At 38.9% G+C, this 17,923-nt stretch overlaps 1 protein-coding gene across 39 annotated transcripts in view; it reads right to left on the bottom strand.

The window, feature by feature from the left end:
* ANK2 (ankyrin 2) overlaps positions 1–17,923 on the bottom strand; it is a 395,080-nt gene that overhangs the window by 113,187 nt on the left and 263,970 nt on the right. For 31 of the 39 annotated variants that reach the window (XM_080373623.1, XM_080373646.1, XM_080373625.1 and 28 more), the window contains 5 exons: positions 12,161–12,259; positions 7,963–8,148; positions 7,462–7,485; positions 5,217–5,315; positions 3,968–4,066 (listed from right to left, as the gene is read on the bottom strand). In XM_080373623.1, coding sequence (XP_080229749.1) covers positions 3,968–4,066; positions 5,217–5,315; positions 7,462–7,485; positions 7,963–8,148; positions 12,161–12,259 — 507 coding nt within the window. The remainder of the gene's footprint in view (positions 1–3,967; positions 4,067–5,216; positions 5,316–7,461; positions 7,486–7,962; positions 8,149–12,160; positions 12,260–17,923) is intronic. The other 8 variants (XM_080373648.1, XM_080373649.1, XM_080373618.1 and 5 more) reach the window with 1 other exon arrangement.

Below are 17,923 nucleotides of genomic sequence, written 5' to 3' on the forward strand. Positions count from 1 at the left end.
CCAACCAACCAACCAACAAGATCTGAGTTCCAAGCCCCATAGATTCCTTCCTTTTCTTTTTCCACTGGTATTGCACATCTCTGTGACCGGCCTTCCACTTCTGTCAGCTCCAGCTGAGCCGCCTTCCTTTCCTGTGGCCCTTCTCCAACTCAAATGGCATGCCAGACGTTCTCCCCACCATTATTGCCTCTACTCCCCTCTCCAGCTCCAGCTGCCGCGCTCCAGGCACACAACATGTTTACTTTCCCACACAATAAGCTTTCCATTCCAAGACTAGATGCTGTGTTTCATTCCTGGGATTTTTTTTCTACTCGAAATATTCTGGACGAAAGCCTGCAAGAGGATTCTAAAGTCCCAGAGCAAGAAAAATTTAATTCCAGTGTTGGCAAGATTCAATAGAAAGAACGCAAAACGTGTGACAAAATTCAGCATCTGAGACAGGTGAACAAGTTTCTCTCCAACTTCTAAGGGCATTTGCATAGTCCCACAAAAATACCACCAGCAAGGTGACAAAGGCCTCTGATTAACACTGTATTTCAAAAGTATAAAAGCATTCAAAACCTAAAAATGCCTCACATTCTTGTTCCTTTTTTTCCTTACAGTTTCTATAGAGAGACGAAAAAAATAGAGATAATACAAAAATTGCATTCAGAAAGAATACTCCTAAAATGCTTTAGTAGTCAGTAACACTTCAATGCCCTGCGTATACTTACTGTTACTATTCCATTATAAAAGAATATGGTGGGTTTTTTAATAGAAAAAAATATATATAGGCCGTGCTGAAATTGCTCTGCTTTTAAATGTTTAAAATAATTCTCCCTGTAATAATCCTTACTATGTTTCTGGAAGGCTGTAAATGCAGGTGAGAACTGATAACTGCCACCTTACTCTTGACCACGACATCAATTTAATCACAAACTGAACTTTCCACCATCTTTCAGGTAAATGTGTCGACAACATAGATTTGACTAAGATTTTAAGTATGAAATGTTTTAGCATAAGACATTTTACCCATTAATTAGCAAAAAAAACTCCCAATAAGGCTTGTGTGGAAACAGAAGTAGCACAAATGTAGATATAACAGACAGTACTAATAAGAGTATCTTATAAATATTATTGGTAATGGAGTTTACATTTTTGCTTTAGATACAATAGAAAAGAGAAACGAAATTCCATGTTTTAAAAACTTATTTAGTAGTCAGTTGAGCAAAATAGTAAAACCTGAAAAAAAGTAAAATTTTAAAATTTTTAAGTGTAGCAAGCAGATTTACAATTCTACATCTTTATACTCTAGTGAGCAATGCCATAAATTTTCAACAAATACATTATGAAATGTATAGAAAATTGAAATACGTAAATCCTGCAGTAAGTGATGCTTTCTTCTGGCATGCAACATTAACTATGGAACAGTAGGACACATGCATGGTTTACTCCCTTTGAAGAACATACATTATAATTTGGTTTTTTTAGACAACACAGGGGCTCCTAATAGATCATTCCAATGGAACATTTTCAAACAAGAAGATTTCACAGATTAACTGCAAAATTAAAGTACAGAGGCTTATCTAAAATCTGTTAAAATAAGTTTGTACATCTTTATTTATGCATCATCAGATGTCATGTAATAAAGTCAGTTAAAAAGAAACTGAATGAAAGCAATGAGTGCATTTTTAACCAAAAAGCTTATTTTGATGTGGAATGGAAACTAAGAATAACAGCCCAAGCTATCCAGCAATGAACTCTCCTAGTACTTTTAATTACACTGTTTTTCAGTGAATCTGACCTACTGGAAGAATGCATGTGTTCCTCAGAAGCAATGAAAAGGCAAGTATGGAAAGACAACCATGTTAGTACTGAGGTGGAGGCGGCGGAGGTCTGCCCTTTACAGTACCGAACACATGTACACACGGCATGCAACACACAACCTACCCCTTCAATACCCTACATGCTCACAGCCACAGCAAAGCACACAAGGCATGCAGACAAAGCGAAGGGAAAAGGACACCAAGAAGATGTAAACAGCTGGCATGAAGACAAAACCATGCCGCAGAGACACTTGACAGCAAAACCAAAGCTCTGGAATCTTCCCCACTGTGCAGTACAGGCAGCCGACCACCACCATGTGCCTTTGAGCAGGGAGAAGGCAGAAGATAAAAGCAGAGGAAACTCATGAGCCTGGGCAAAGGGGTATGTGTGCTTTAGGATACTTCTGTGGGTTTTCACTGACATCTTTGTGCTGACAGGTTTTGAGCTAATGTAGCAGCTGACAAAGGGCAGGAAGCCAAGACAATGAGAAGACTCTAAAATTAGCACCTTCCACCTACGCAGGACAGAGTCCTGCTCTTTCAGTTTCATTCACATCTGCAATCAGTCTTTGTGAGTGAGCAGGGAAGGGAATACACCTTGACCTCTAAAAATCTAAGATGTCCTTTACAATCATATGTGCCAGCTTGTCTAAAACCAGTGTCTAAATGCTGAACAGGAAATAGGTGAATCAATACTGTCATTCCACAGGCCAAATGGACCATTTCCATATGACTACTATGCTTATAAGTATGTGGAATATCCTGACTGCAATGTATTATTACCATTTCATGCTTCTTTACTATGAGATTTTAGGCACTTATTGCAGAAAATTTGACCGGGGTGATTTACTGCACACCTTCATTTCCATCAACCATAATTAAAAAAAAAAAAGAGTAAGAGAGACATTTCATAAATAATAAGAAATCAAAATCATAACCACATACAGAGTTACACAATAATCATGATTGTCTTCCTAGCTTATGAAGCAACAAATGGTAGTAACTGCAGAGGTAGTTGACTGCAATATCCTCTACCTTCCTCTCCCTTTCTACCTTATTAAACAAAAACTTTTATGTCCAGCTGTAAACTCTTGTGTTCTAAGGCACCCTCTATTACTTGGAGATAAAATTTTGCAGATCAGTGCTTAAAACCCAGCAGCTTTCAAGAACAAGTCCCGTGCAGTTCGGCTCACAAATGACTGTGTTTACCTAGGTGACTCCAAAATCCCATCTGAAATAATTAACCCTGCCCATATACATTGATGGGCTTTTCTTTTGTCTGGGATGACTGCAAAATCTGCCCTAAATAAAGAGCACAGTATTGGTGTGGCATTTCAACAGGACACCTGGGAGAAGGAAGGTAGTGAGAGTCACCTAATTTGCAGTGGTTAGTCTGGGATAGAGGTGAATGGGCTGCTGGCACAGAGTATGTTCCCAGTATTGACTTTTTGATAAAAGGTGACTGCCAGCCCACTATGGCAGTTTTTATGAGGCACGCTATGCCTGGCACAGTCATTTAGAGGACATCAGGGGACTGAAAGGCTTGGCTGAGCCCAAACCCTCCACTTGCCATTGCTGTGCAGCACGCGTGTTCTTGTGTCATGTGAAGTTGGACCAACAGGCTTCTTTCCTAAAAAAAGATCAGTTTCATCATATTTTTTCTTGTACAATGTAGCTAGATTCTATAGGAGACTAAAGGAAATAGTATTTCTGCCTCCTGCTGTTATCAATACCTGATATTCTTTAGTCCATCATAGAAAACATTTTACATAAAATAAATAACAATCTGAAAACTAAAGGTAAGATTCTGAATTTTAAAGAAGTACAAAAAGGTACAAAAATATTTCTTCCTCAATTATTTTTGGAGTCAGAATTTGAATTTTGTCCATGTTTCTAAAAAAGTACACTTGTGAGGAGGCAACGTGTAACATTTTTGGAGCTGTGTTCAGCTGAACTTCTATTTTTTGTGAGTCGTTTATAGCAGCCACATCTAATATCTCACTTCAAGAACAGAGAACAAGACACAATCACTGAAGCTGAACTCCTAGTATGAATCTTTGTGTTCCCAGTCTCTGGCTTAAAAATAAAAAACAAGCAAACAAAAAATCCCAATCCATTCCCAAGAAGGGTCAACATCATATTCAGGGAATAGAAAGACTCACCCTGGTTTTGGCATCGATCTGCCCTCCGCGATCCAACAAGAGCTTCACCATGTTTGTGTTTCCCCTTTTGGAAGCCACATGCAGTGGGGTGATTCCATTCTACACCATGAAAAGAACAAACAATGAGCAGGATGGATTTGAAGGTGTATAATGGTGGTGAATTTGTGTTCGGATCACAAAAAAATGAGACCATCACATCATAGAGAATAAACGAAAATGTACTTGAGCATTAGAGCTAGGCACACACCATATAAGCTAGAGTTAGTAATTCCTTTCTAAGCAAGAATCTTTATTCATTGTTTGGGGTTTTTAATAAACGAAGCAGCACATCTGCCAAAGCAGCGAACATCACAGTCCCAGGGTCAGACAAATAAACAAACATGTATCAGAGTCCAATGAGTCAATATTCACAAAACACTGATGTATTTAAATCATTGCAACATACACAGAGTACACAGATGCGTGACTCCTACACAAAGGAACCTTCTTAGTGTAATGCCAATAGCATAAAGGAGTAAGTGCTGTTTAAGCTGAAAGTCCTTGCAAGCACTTTGGGTGAGGAAAGAAATAATATTAGCAGCTATTCCAGACTGGCAACAGGAGGAAGTCAGTCTGAAAGGCAGAACTCTGAAGTAATTCAAAGTGTGTCTGGCAAAATTAAACAAAAAAATTGTGATCCAGTAGCTGTGTTGAGGTACAGATTACCAGAGGTTTTTATGGCACCAGATGCCGTGCTTCAAACTATGTATCGCACAACAGCAAAGAGACTATATTACGTAGCTCTGCAGTTGTTTACCATAAAAGAGTAGTCATGATCAATTAGTAGTTTTATTGTTGCATTTATATAATGGCAATACACCTTTACTTTTTCCAACTATGTTTATATGCGAAAATACCAAATTAAAGTGGTATAGCAAATACTGAATAAGCTGATAAATCCTACATATATCTCTGGAGTACGTCTGACTGACAGAAAAGCTGAAGTGAGCCGACATGTTATGAGCTTTCTAGAGCTAGTCACAGGAGCCTGCTTCCTTCAGCTGGGAATACCGCGCACTACTCAATCCCAAGGACACTGGTGCATTGTGTGGAGGCAACCTTTAAGAATTACTGCAAAAAGAAGACATCTCTGAACACAACAGGTCAGCATTACTTTGCTCCTCACTTACTCTTGACTAAGAATTACACAAAGAAACACTCCCACTTTTGTCGGCCATTAAACTAAGAAGAGAAAGAAATTATTCCGTACCCTTGCTGTGAAATCGACCGCAGCTCCTCGGTTTAGCAGAAGCGTTGCCACATTGACATTTCCATAGTGTGCAGCTATGTGCAAAGGTGTAAAGCCACTCTATAAAGAGAAACAGCCCTTATTATAGAAATCATTTCATACAAAATAATCAACTGAACAAGAACTTGATTTTAAAAGCTGCTGGGAAACAAATGTATCATGTCACAGTTCACCTATAACATAGCACAGCCTTTCAGGCACAGAGTGCAGTTTTCATATGAGAGGTTATCAAAAGTGCTTCATTCTTTAATTCTCCAACTCAGTCTTCTAAATCAGTAGCCAATAAGATAAGTAGATTTCATCACAGAAAATATTAATATATTAGCCATTCTTGAAGAAAATTAAGGAAGTTTCCTTATTACAATTTGGAAGCAACATGGGTCTTTTGGGCTGCATCCATTTACTGGTTTTGGATAAATGACCACAAAAGTTGGTGGACTCTTATTTTACTGCTCTTAGGATTAAAAATATTGACAACATATTTCCTTCTTTCTTTTTTTTTTTTTTTTTTTGAAAAGCAGTGATTATTCAACATGTGACTGAAGAATTTGGTGTACATGAGAAACTTAGTATCGCAGTATAAGAACCATAATTATTTATATTTAGATACAATTTGGATCTCAAGATCTGAAGAAACTTTTCCATCTATACATCAGAAAAAAACACAATTTACTTATTGCCTCTTGAACAGTAGAAGGTGAAACCTGCTTTAGATATGAAATATAGAACTGCTTGACAACATCATAAAAAAGATTAATTTTTCAGAAGCTAGGACACAGTGCAAGCTTTTAGTTTCATAAGTAATTCAAGTAGAAAGGATCTTGCTTTTGAGGTTTCCCTGAAGAGCTTCACACTGATTTGATCAGATCTTACTGTTATAGAAAGGGAGAAATAGTTTTGGCTTCTAGACTATACCATATTTTCAACTAGGTTTCATTCCTTGCAGTGTAGAAATCATCATTTTGAACTACTCTTGGAATACAGAAATGTAGGCACATGTTGCGCTTCAAAATCAACTTTATTCCCAAAAGGTAGAGCAATAAGCCCATTATTTTACCCTAATTCCATTTACTTGCTTGTCAGCCCACAGGTGATCCTGGTCAAAGTCCAGTCAAACACTCATTAAATTCATAATCACCTTGCTGTGATAGATTAGCAGGGCAATGACTACTGAGGATATTGGGCACACAAATACGATGCTGCATTGAGCTATAGTTTGCATGTGTATTGCATTAACAACTACCTTTTCATGGACATGTGTTTGCCTGGTGACAAACACAAGGTACTGAGAAGTAACGTGATGGCGGGTGTAGAAGTGATAACCCTTGTCACATTGATCATAGTGAAGAACATGCCCACGGGTGGATGCCAGCGCAAAGCTGTCACCCTTTCAATTCCCATTGCCAGCTGCCTCGCGGCAATTTGCTCACACGTGCACACACCGAGCAGGACGCACTTTCACAAGGCTGCATGCATTTAAAATTCATCCCCTCATCTAACAGAGAAACTCCATTACTTAAAAGCAGGCATTCAAATAATGACCTCATTCTTGGAAATAAATCTCTTTCCTAAATGTGATAATAATCTGCAGGGGAGAAATTACAGTTCTAGCTAATCGGACCCTTGATTTTTAGTGGAAGTGCTTGAAGAGTTGGTATTTCCTGAATCCGTGTGAGAAATGTAATATCTGCTGCAGGTAAATTCTGACTATGTGTTATACCTTAAGGACTTTTCAAAACTTTATATTCAAAAGGTTGTAATAAGAAGAATGGTAAAAATAAGCTGATGCTCTGAACAAGTTTTTACTTTGGAGGATTTGATTATATTTATAATTGTAAAAGAAGGAAAATTAATTTTACCATTACTCTGGCTGAGCCAGACACCTTAATTTAGTTATGCCAACGAAGTGCATTTTCATAACTAAAAAAATTGATCTAGAAAAGCATCTTTATCCTTTTAGCTCCATTACTTACTTCAGATTTCTTTGAACTGATATGAATTCTCAAAAATTTACTTCAACAGTGACACGAATAAAAAGAAATTCTAAGACAAAGGATCAATAAAAATAGGTTTTCTTAATCTTAAAATTCTATGCATTAAAGAAGAGACATATCTTCACTCTTAGTGCTAAATAATAAAGAAATATTGCCACAGAGAAGAGAAAATAATTATAAATAACAGAAAGAAAAATTTTTGATCTCGGTACCTCAGTCGTCCTATTCACCATCATCTGATGCAGCATGGTTTGGGAAAAAGAGGAACAATATTAAAGACTAGCCGCAAAACGAAGAACTATGTTGCTTTTTGAAATGAATTATGCTGTTAATTATGGGGAAAGCCATTCAAGCATGCATTAACTTTAAATACAACCTATCTTCCCATGGGCAATAAACCAGTATCCTATTTAATAGGGAAGCAGTGATTCTGCTTCCATTCCAGTGTCTTCTCGTTTACAAATAATGAGAGAAAGCTGGTTACCAAAGAAATGGGAGGCATAACTGAAAAGCAGAAAAATGAGTAGTTTGTAATTACTGTGTAGCTGAATGCTGCAAAAGTAGATCTATTACTGGTGATACTGGTTGAGCAACTTGTCTTTCCCCATGGAAGAATTTACCTTTAACCATTAAGAGGAAGGAAGTACAGCTTGTTGCCCATCGGCACTCAGCCGCGTGGCTACCCTGTTACCTCTATGGCAGCATCTTGTTACCTTGGACTGCACATCAGCATTATGGTCATTCTGCAGTAAGAGTGCCGCCGATTTGGTGTCGTCTTTTCTGGCGGCAATGTGCAGAGCTGGTAATCTCACTTTCCCCTTGGTGTCATTTTCCAGGAGGATGGCCACTGCCTGGTTGTGTCCTTGTTGCAGTGCAACAGCTAAAGGAGTGAAACCGTCCTGGTAGAGGAAAACAAGATATGCTCAGTAAGCCGAAGGATGTACAGCTTCAGTGGTTTGCACAGCACCATTCACACATGGAGAAGTTTGATAAGCATGTTACCAGTGGTTTTCTACCTCTGCACCACCATCTCCAGTGAAATGACATTGGAGGCACAACATTTTAACCCAGATATGATTTCAAACATGTCAGAAGCACATTTTTTCCATTACAAAGTAGTCTTTTTTGAAGTCAAGTACAAGCAAAGGATCATTCTACAGTATCTCTCTTAATTGTTTCTCACCTTAAAATGAGACACAGAGCATATCTTTAGCAATATTTTGGTAAGGATTAGTGAGCACTGAACAAAGTAGATGTGAAAAACATACAGGAAACCTGCTTCTGAATATTTCATGTCTTCATATATCTTTGGATGCATTGCTGCTGTTTCCCATTCTAAATTACACATGGACTACGACTCAAGAAAGCCAGATCATGAGTACGAATTTATTGTAATTTGAAGGAAGAAAACATTAGATTGTTTTTCCAAAAAGTACAAATAAAGTCAGAAAAATCTTTCTGCTTTTCATTCATTCATTCATGCTTTGCTTTTAAATTATTTTTAAATTGCCTCTCTCCTCCACACATGCCCTGGATTGTCAATGCTTTAAAATGCATCACATGATCACAAACTGCTACCTCATCTGAAGTACTGCCTGCTCCCTTTTTTCTATCAAACTGATTCTAGCTTGCCTTGCATGCCGCCCAAGCACGTAAGTGCTGTAGCCACATGCTAGATTGGAGGGAACTGGAACCAGGAGGAACAGAGCCTGTGACTGGAGATATGGTGAATAGCAACAGAAGGGAAGGGAATAAATACAACAGGGTCTTCTGGGTCTAGGTCAGAAGGAACAACCAAAGAGTAACAGGCATAGGAACGAGACAGAATTGAGTTGGACTAGGAATATGGAAAGATGATAAAATAATAAAGGATGTGTTAGGAAGGAATGAGAGCTAACATATGCTGAAAGAAACATCTGAGGAATTGCCCAAGCAATTTTTCCCCTTAGTAATCAAATAGCATTCACTCCCCTTTGCGTAGAACTGTGAGTAGGTGCATTGTAACAGCGATACTGCTATGGTTTCTTTCTGTAATAGAGATTAAATTCTGTACAGTGAATTAAAAAAGGGTGAACAGCTGATGAAACAGCTGAACTGTAAAGATAATTCCGAGATTGAGGCTACATTAGGTGTTGAAATGGCTTAATGCATTTGCCTTTCGCCTCTGGGAACATGAGAACAAATCCTGGATTAGAGGCCCTGTGAAACTGAGCTCATCCTTACTCTCATTTTGTATATGTATGTATATAAGTGTTTGAGGAAACAAAATATATCTAAAGGCAGCACAAGTTTCAAAGCTTCAAAGACAAGATCATCCATTTGATTTGCACCACTATCTTCTATCCTTCTCTAAAAGGACACCACTCTTTCTGCATTCCCTCTCCTATTGCTTCTGGAAAGCACGCTGACCAGAGCTCGGAGAAAGCATTTTTCTTCCCCGCTGCCCCACAGGAAGACAGCCAACCTTTGATGCCAGACTGAAGGTCCTTCTCCATGTGTTTTGGTGGCATCCTCACTTCAGGCTGCCATCCCACCTTATTTAATGTACCATTTCTTTACTCTGTGAGACTAACTCTGCACATGTGACAGCAGATGGTGGCTTGGGCCATCCTTCAGTAATACTCAAATCACTGAAACCATCACTTCAGCAAGACCTGAAACCAAAACTTTATCTAGTTAAGCAATAAGTGGGTAGACAGCCTTTACTTTCCAAGCTACAAAGGTAAAAACTGACCTTTCTGATGGCAGAAGACAGAGTTAGACTTGGGTTGAGTGGGGGGCATTTGATTATTTTTTTTCTCCCTCCCTTTTTAAAAAAAAAAAAATATAAATCAGACTATAACTGTGAGTTCCAGCGATGCCTGGATGTCTGCATTCAAGCAGAGGAAGCGTTAATTATAACCATCTCAGCCTCACAGTTCCTGTAAACCAATGAATGAATTTCCAGTGCCCCTGATCATCACAGCTGGTAAAAGTCACTGGGAGAAAGGCTCAAGCAGGTGACTGTGGGCTGTAGCTGGGCTGGGCTCCTGCAGAACCACAGCTCCACTCGGCTCCTTCACACAGAGTGTGTTTCTGCGACGTTGCCTGGCAATCACATGGGATTTCATATTTCAGAAAGCTGACATGTAATGTGATCACCATATATGCGGGCCACAAGAGGATTATTTTAGGAGCTGTCATCAAATGGTACAGTATCCAATGAAAGAAGGGACAGGAAAGCAGCTGTTAACACTAGCAGTTTGGTTTAAAGGAGAGTGAGCATAAATGCACCATCATTTCACATTCATGTGTCTCTGAATCCAGAAAACAAACTAGGGAAAAGTAATAAACACAAGCAAAATCTCTAACAGGAGAGGAACTTTCCTATTACTACTTCACATGGCACATCCATATCCACAGGACAAAGGTGAAACCAACACACTTTGCAGCACAGAGCCTGTTCACTCATCCCCTTGACTTGGAATAGAAGAATGTCCATCAGGAAGAGAACAAGAAGAGGAAACACAATGAGCACAATCCTCATGACCTACGAGTTTTCCTGCATTGCCCTTAAATCCTCCCATTTGCAGATGGAAGTTCTTACGATTCAGTTCCTCCTGAGATGGAGTCTTGTCTCTCTTACTTTGGTGCCTGCCCTGCTTGCACTGAAGTTACTGCAGGTTAACAGCATGACACTTAAACCCAGAACTTAGCAATTAATACCATCCTCCTGTGTATTTATACCCACATGGTCCGGCAGTAGAGATAAAGTGTCCGAGGAGAAACCAGCACACTGCCTGCTGAGCTCACTGATGTGATCCTTGTTAGTAATTTCATTTCCAATTTACGCTAATGACAGATAATGATGAATATTCACAGGTTACACAAAGTCACAGACAAGCTTCAAAATCAGAGTAATTTCGCTGGTCAAGGAGGTCCAGCTGCCACTGCTCCTCCCTAGGGGAACAGGAGCCAGTGGTTGGAGTATGTGACCTCCTGAGGCCCCTTTTACCTGCATGGTTGTGTGAACCCAGCACCACAGAGAGCCCATCCCACTCATCTTTTCTGCACATCTGTGTGCTTGCCTGTTTCTCCCTCTTTCTTTCTATGCAGAAAATATTCTGAACTCATCTAACATCTCAAGACCCAATCTAAAAGGAAGCTTGTAAACCACAAACTGTTGATACTAGTTGTTTTGATACCATTTTACACTATACATAGACACCCTTTTGGACACAGTCCTCATACCCCTAATTATGACATTCACATTATGTTCCACACACTTTTCAGCTGGCCAAGGAAGAAGCTGAAGCAATCCTCTAAACTACTTTCCCCGGAAGACCTCTTATAAGCCAAGAGTGGGATATATGTGCTATAATACTCTATTCACTGATTTTTGCCCAGATTTTACAGTGCAAATGAAAAAGCAGCACAAAGATAGCCCTGTCGCTCAGGTGATGGCACTCCTAGATGCTTGCGTTTTCATGGGCTTTGTAGGAGATGTAGATCTGTTCAAATGAAATGTTGTACCTCCCCACTTAGCCTATGATCGATTCATCGCACTCCCCTGGCAATACCACCTTGGCCTCCTGTAGCTTCTACAGCCTTAGGGACCTCTCTTCAAAGCCTCATTCATTTTTCAGAAAATTCTTCAGGAAGCTGATAGGAGAAAAGAGGAAAAACTGAAGATGAAAACCCTGAGCTCACTGAAGTCAGTGGAAATTTTGCTGTCAAATGAATCAGGCTGGATTTCATCCCTTGACTTTTCACCACTTTCAGAACAGTTCAGCTTTGTCTTCTGAACATGTAGAAAAAAATGGGTAAGATTCTCAAAATACTCCGTTTGAAAAATCTTCTGACTGTAAGCAATCTGAATATAAAGGCAAAGGAAAATAAGAGTGTGTGTAAAAAAAGAACAATGTACCTCACCTCAGTAGCTGTGCTTTGGTTGGCTCCATTCTCCAGGAGATACTTCACCACTTCAATGTGGTTCTCTTGAGCTGCCATATATAAAGGAGTAAAGCCATTCTAAGAAGAACACACAAGAAAATATTGTAATGAGGAAACGGAATATACCAACAATAAGAAAGCACAGATAAATACACCACTAAAAATGCATTTGTTTTTTAGCTGAAATGTTTTAAGTATGTAAGCAAAACAGCTTTGTATTTTTTAATACATTTTTGTATTTTAAATACGGTAATGTTTAACACTATTTAAACCCACAAAACTCTACATGCTTTCACACTCATTTTCTTTTGATGTATATTTTAGGGAAGCAACGAACACACTAATTATTAATACAGCTATTCCTTGCTGATAATGCTTGGGGACTATGAAGCTGGCAATAAAGTTTTATGAAAGCTGACAGGAAAGCAAGATATTCCTTCATTTATTACATTAACTTAACCAAAGACATCATCCCCTGGAGACTACAAAGTCTATACCTCGTGACAAGCTGAGTAGAGACGGCAAAGGCTTAACATACTACAAAAAAAATCTGTAATGCATAAAACATTGCCAGTCATCAAACATAAAGGAACTCAACCTTGAAAAGCAACAACTGCATCTCTGTGCGTACAGAAAGCTCATCTATCATTTAATTATAAACATTCATTAAAATGTCCTAGAGTCCTTAGAAGAATCTGCTCTGGATAATAGAGTAACTCCAAAAAAAATTTTCCAAGTTAATCAAACTACAGGCAAATTCATTAGAAACCTAAGTCCTTTCTTCCCATTAAAATACTTTAATACAAACAATTTTAATTTGTTAGCTACAAAATCCTTATGAAAGAAAGGCATGGAAGTGAGTTGTCTGCCTGATTAATAACTTTCCTCAAAGAGTTTTTAAGATTATTTAAAAGGCCTTAGAAAAATCTTTAATATTCTGTAGATCACCGTGTAACATAATAGGACATAATCACCTATACCACTGAAAACATTCTTCTGTCTTGGAATGGCACTTGTAGCTAGAACATAAACCATAAACCAGACTTCAAATGTGCAATTTTATTATTTTTTTTAATCTTGCGTACTGTCACAATGAATGATAACCCTATGCATTTACAGAAGTGGTCAGAATTAATGCAAACACTGTGGTAACCAAGAACCTTGCTTCAGACAAGCCAATGTTATTCTTTCTAGCAAACTTGCTGTGGAAATATTCCAGTAATTTCCTAATGAAATGAAATCTCATTTTTCAGTCACTAGATAATACAGTTGATTGTAGAACTGATGACTTTACGACCTCCCTCTGTATTTACAAATGTGAAAGACTGCTCAGGAAATAAATATCATTTATGTTGAGTATATCATGATATACTTCATATGTGTTGTAGCAAGTCTTTTAATACTGCTTTGCATAATATTCTGGCACTTTCATCAACAGCCTTGGGACACATAAGTAAAAAATGGCACCCCGAGAACAGTTAACAGCAGTTCAATGCCAAAACTTTGGGATGGATTTCAAGTGGCTTTGCATAGGGGTCTGTCTTTGGCAGGTGTTATCCAATAGTCTCAGTAATGACTTGAAGGATGGAACAGTGCCCTTCTTACAGTTACAGACAGCACCAACAAGATGGTCTGCAAGTACACCACACAACAGGATCATAATTTGAAAGGTTCCTGTTACCCCAGAGAAGAGAGCTGAAAATGTAATCTGGTAAAGACAAATACACATTTTGCCAATTTTGCAGGAAAAACAACAGGGAATAACGAGTTAGAGAATTCTGCAGAAAAGGACCTGAAGGTCACAGTGGTCTGCCAGCGGGGCACTGGTCAATGAGCTCATTCTGCTGTAATAAAGATCGTTGTTGCATTGGTGTAAAAATATATGTCCCCAGGGAAGTTATTTTTCTTTGATAAAAGACTAGTAATTGGTGGTGCTCTGTCTGGAAAAGGAGAACTGGAGGAAAACAAGGCGACTGTCTTTAAAAAGGCGGGTAAAGGTCTGATCTCCATGTTTGTGATGACTAAAACAAATAGAAAAGGACACAGTTTGCTAAGGTTGCTGGAAAGAAAATTCAGGTTGGATATCAAGAAAAGCCTCTTAACAGTAAGGTCAGCCTGCACAGCGTTTTGATGGGCAGCTTCCCTCCTCCCAAATGACTGCTAAAATTAGGCAGCAAACTGGAAGCACAAACTGGGCAAAGGAGCCAGGCTCTCCCACGTCTGCCCTGGGGCTGGTCGGGGGCTCTGCTGGCCTCCTGGCTGCTCCTCAGGCAACTCTTTAACAGGGAGCAGAGGAGAGTTCTCATCACAGGATAAAATGAAGGAGCGCCGTTCAGTGTCATTAGGTAGGTGCAGAAAGGCAGGGGATTGCCAGGGATAGGGACTGAACTGGCAGTGGGAATTATGAACAGATTGGTTTCTTCTTGATTGCACTTGTACAGCATAGGACAGAGAAAACCGCAGGTAACAGAGCTGGCTCACTGTGTCAGTTTTCCTTCCCACTCCGGAAAGAAACAAAATGGCAATCTATTTGGAATAACTAATAGTAATTTTCCACCCGCCTCATCAGTATTTTAATATTAAAGTCTAACATAGCAATATTTTAAATTTTCATATGACGATTTTCAAGCCAGAGTAAATCAATTCACTTAAAAGCTCCGAAGAATCTTTTTTTGTTGTTATATTTTAATCAGTTCAAGTCCCTAGCTCTCAAACAGGATCAGGAAATAAATCCTGGATTAGGAGACCATAAACAATACATATATGACTTCATGATCATTTAGTACCAAGAAGTACTACGTATTTTTCCACACAGAGATCCAGAAGAGTGCCTGTTATATCAAGGATATCCTCCTCACATGCTATAATCATACCTGAAACTACAGCAATCAGGGGTAAGGAAATTCTTGCACATAAAATCATAGCCTTTTTTTTTTCCTTCAAGCTTTATTTGTAGTTTGAAACTACTGTTATCTATTCTCTTAAAATCTGGCTTATTTTGGAAATTGCAACAGGATGCCAAGTTCTATACGCAAAACTGCTTATACCAGATACACTGAAAAAGCTTCCCCTGAATTTCTCCCCCTGGCAAGGACAAGCCTGATTTTTTCAGCTGGCAGGGTAAATTCTGCTTTCTCAGTGAAGATCTGGTTTCAGAGCTTTTAGTTGCAGTGTTCCTGACCTCAACACTTCTGGCTCTTGCCCAGAAAACTATTTTAGGATTACCAAGATCACAGCTCCCCTTGGCAGAGCTGTGCCCAGTGGGATTACCTGTTAGCCCAGCTGGAGGCTCTTCCTTCTCATTTGCCCAGTGGCCCCCAGGACTTCCTTCCACCCCTCCTCCCACCTTGCAGAGTTTCTATGATGTGTCTGTCTCTGCATCCTACACAGCAAGTTTCTGTCTCTCTCAACTGGTCCTGCAGTTAAATGAAAATGCCCACAACAAAAGCACATCTTTCCCTCTGTTTCCTTCACTTTTGTTAATCTAAAATCCCCTTCCCAGTTTCTCATTTTTCAGTTTCGAAGAGCTATATGCCAATACTTGGTTTCTCCTTTCTGTTTGTAGAGACATTTCAAAGCTCAAGATTGCAGATCTCTGCAAAGCGAAGTAAACATGTTTTCCCTAGATTTTTGTTTCACTACGCCAAAACGTCTTCTATGGAATCCACGACATTCTGGTTAATGATTCTCCATGGCCATATGGCAAAGGAGACTGACCTCTCCCCCCCCTCGTTTTAGCATGTGGGATGGGATACAGAGGGTTGACTGGGCCAGCGGTGGGGAATCTTTATTTCAATAAATTTTCCTTCAGCTTACAATACCATACTGTTTAAACACAGTCCAGAATTAAAGTAGAAGTGCTGACTGCAGCATATATATGTGACCTGGAAAGGGAGAAATGCACTTTATTTTGCTTTTTCTGAAAGCACATCTGCGTAATTATGTTATGTCTATATGTTTAGATTTTGTGCATCATCTGAAAAACAGAAATTAATTTTGTAATGATATATAACATTCATTTTCGAACAATGATTTCATCAGAGTATTTGTCATGAGAACAGAGTACACAGATTTCATTATCCTTACAAATGTATATTGCAAGATGTTTACTGCTACAACATGAAGTTATAATGAGAAATTAACGCTAAACAAATAGAGTATATTTTGTACTCCATTCTTTCTACTACATTCACTGATTTACTTGCTAATTTGAGAAAATTAGTAGCTCTCAATGATTCTTCAAGCTATTAATGCAAATTGGCAAGCCTATATATGACTCAGAATTTGTATCATTAAGTTTTGCCCAAGCCCTAATGAAGAACACAGTTTGAAGATGCAGGGGCATTATTAGAGCATTTAGAAAATCATACAAACAGTTATATAGCTTGGTTGAGCTTTATTTTGTGGCAGGCTTTCAAGGAACCATACTCTTTGTGTGCAGTACCAAATGATCAGAAGCGTGCATCTACCAAATTCTGGTTAGTAGCCGGTGCAACTGAATGACTAGCCTACCCATGCTTGTCCATGAAGATATGGCCTTTAGTGTCTATATACCTATAAAATATCTATACATCTATCTATAGATATGTAGATAGATAGATAGCTAAATTCATACTGATAAGGAAAAGAACGATAAATAAAGATATAGTATCTCTTCTCTTGGTTTGCCTCTTTTAAAATGACATATAGGAGTTAGCAACATATCCTGTGATTAAATAGCTAATGTAAACCCAAATGAACATACCTATTTTATTTTAAAGGTCTCCAGGAAGTGTTTAAGATGGTATTAGAAGACCACCGAGATTACTAGGGAAGACAACTGACATCTAATGCAATTGTCTACATACAGCAAATACGCATACCTACTTACTCTTCAAGACGTAATAACCAATCAGAAGGTCAACACAATCAGTAGATTGCCCAACCCAGGCCAGTTGTCTTTTCTGCCTCTCCACCTTACTGCACGGGGTTTTGGTTTGGCGTTTTGGTAGCTTTCTCCCCCCCAGCACCAAGGAAACAAAAAAGTTATTTTCCAAAGGTCACAAATGAAAATCAAATTAACTAAGCTTTTTCTGCAACCTTTACTACAATTCTGCAACTGCACTTCTCAAGCAACATTCAGAGAAGATTCTGTGCACAAAACACCGCCCATATAAAAGCTCCATTTGCTCTGGGTCACTCTAGAGTTTCCTTCACAGGACCCAGCACTTGACGTAACCTAAGAGAAGCCTCTGTGAAATTGCTCTATCTTTCTTCCTGCGCCGCCGCCTCTTTCTGCTCGTTAGAACTTAAACCAGCCCCAAAATCAGCAGATACTGGCACAATGGATGAGACAAGAATGAGACAAACTTAGATTACTCATGAAACAGCTCACACAGATTATAAAATCTTCTGATTTACGGTCAAATGTTAATATATCATTTTACATAGTAAGATCATGATCATTTCTGGGGCCTTTATGTTCAATAACCGTTTCAGGATTTTTTCTACTCTTCAGAACGTTACTCAGCTTCAACAAGAGCAGTAAGTACCTGATTTAAATCCTTATTCAGCAACATACAATTCACCTCCCTGTTTTCCCCATTTTTCCACAGACATTAGCCTAAACCAGTGATATCTACATCTCACCTTAACAGTTAAAATAAGTCTGCCTTCACTCACTGTCTCCCTTTATGCCAACCTCCAGCAGCCTCCACAGCAGAGGCAATAACCACCCTAGAACGTCATGCAGGGAAGGAAAAG

This window comes from Falco punctatus, assembly GCF_963210335.1.
Source record: "Falco punctatus genome assembly, chromosome: 1".
NCBI classification, from domain to species: Eukaryota; Metazoa; Chordata; class Aves; order Falconiformes; family Falconidae; genus Falco; species Falco punctatus.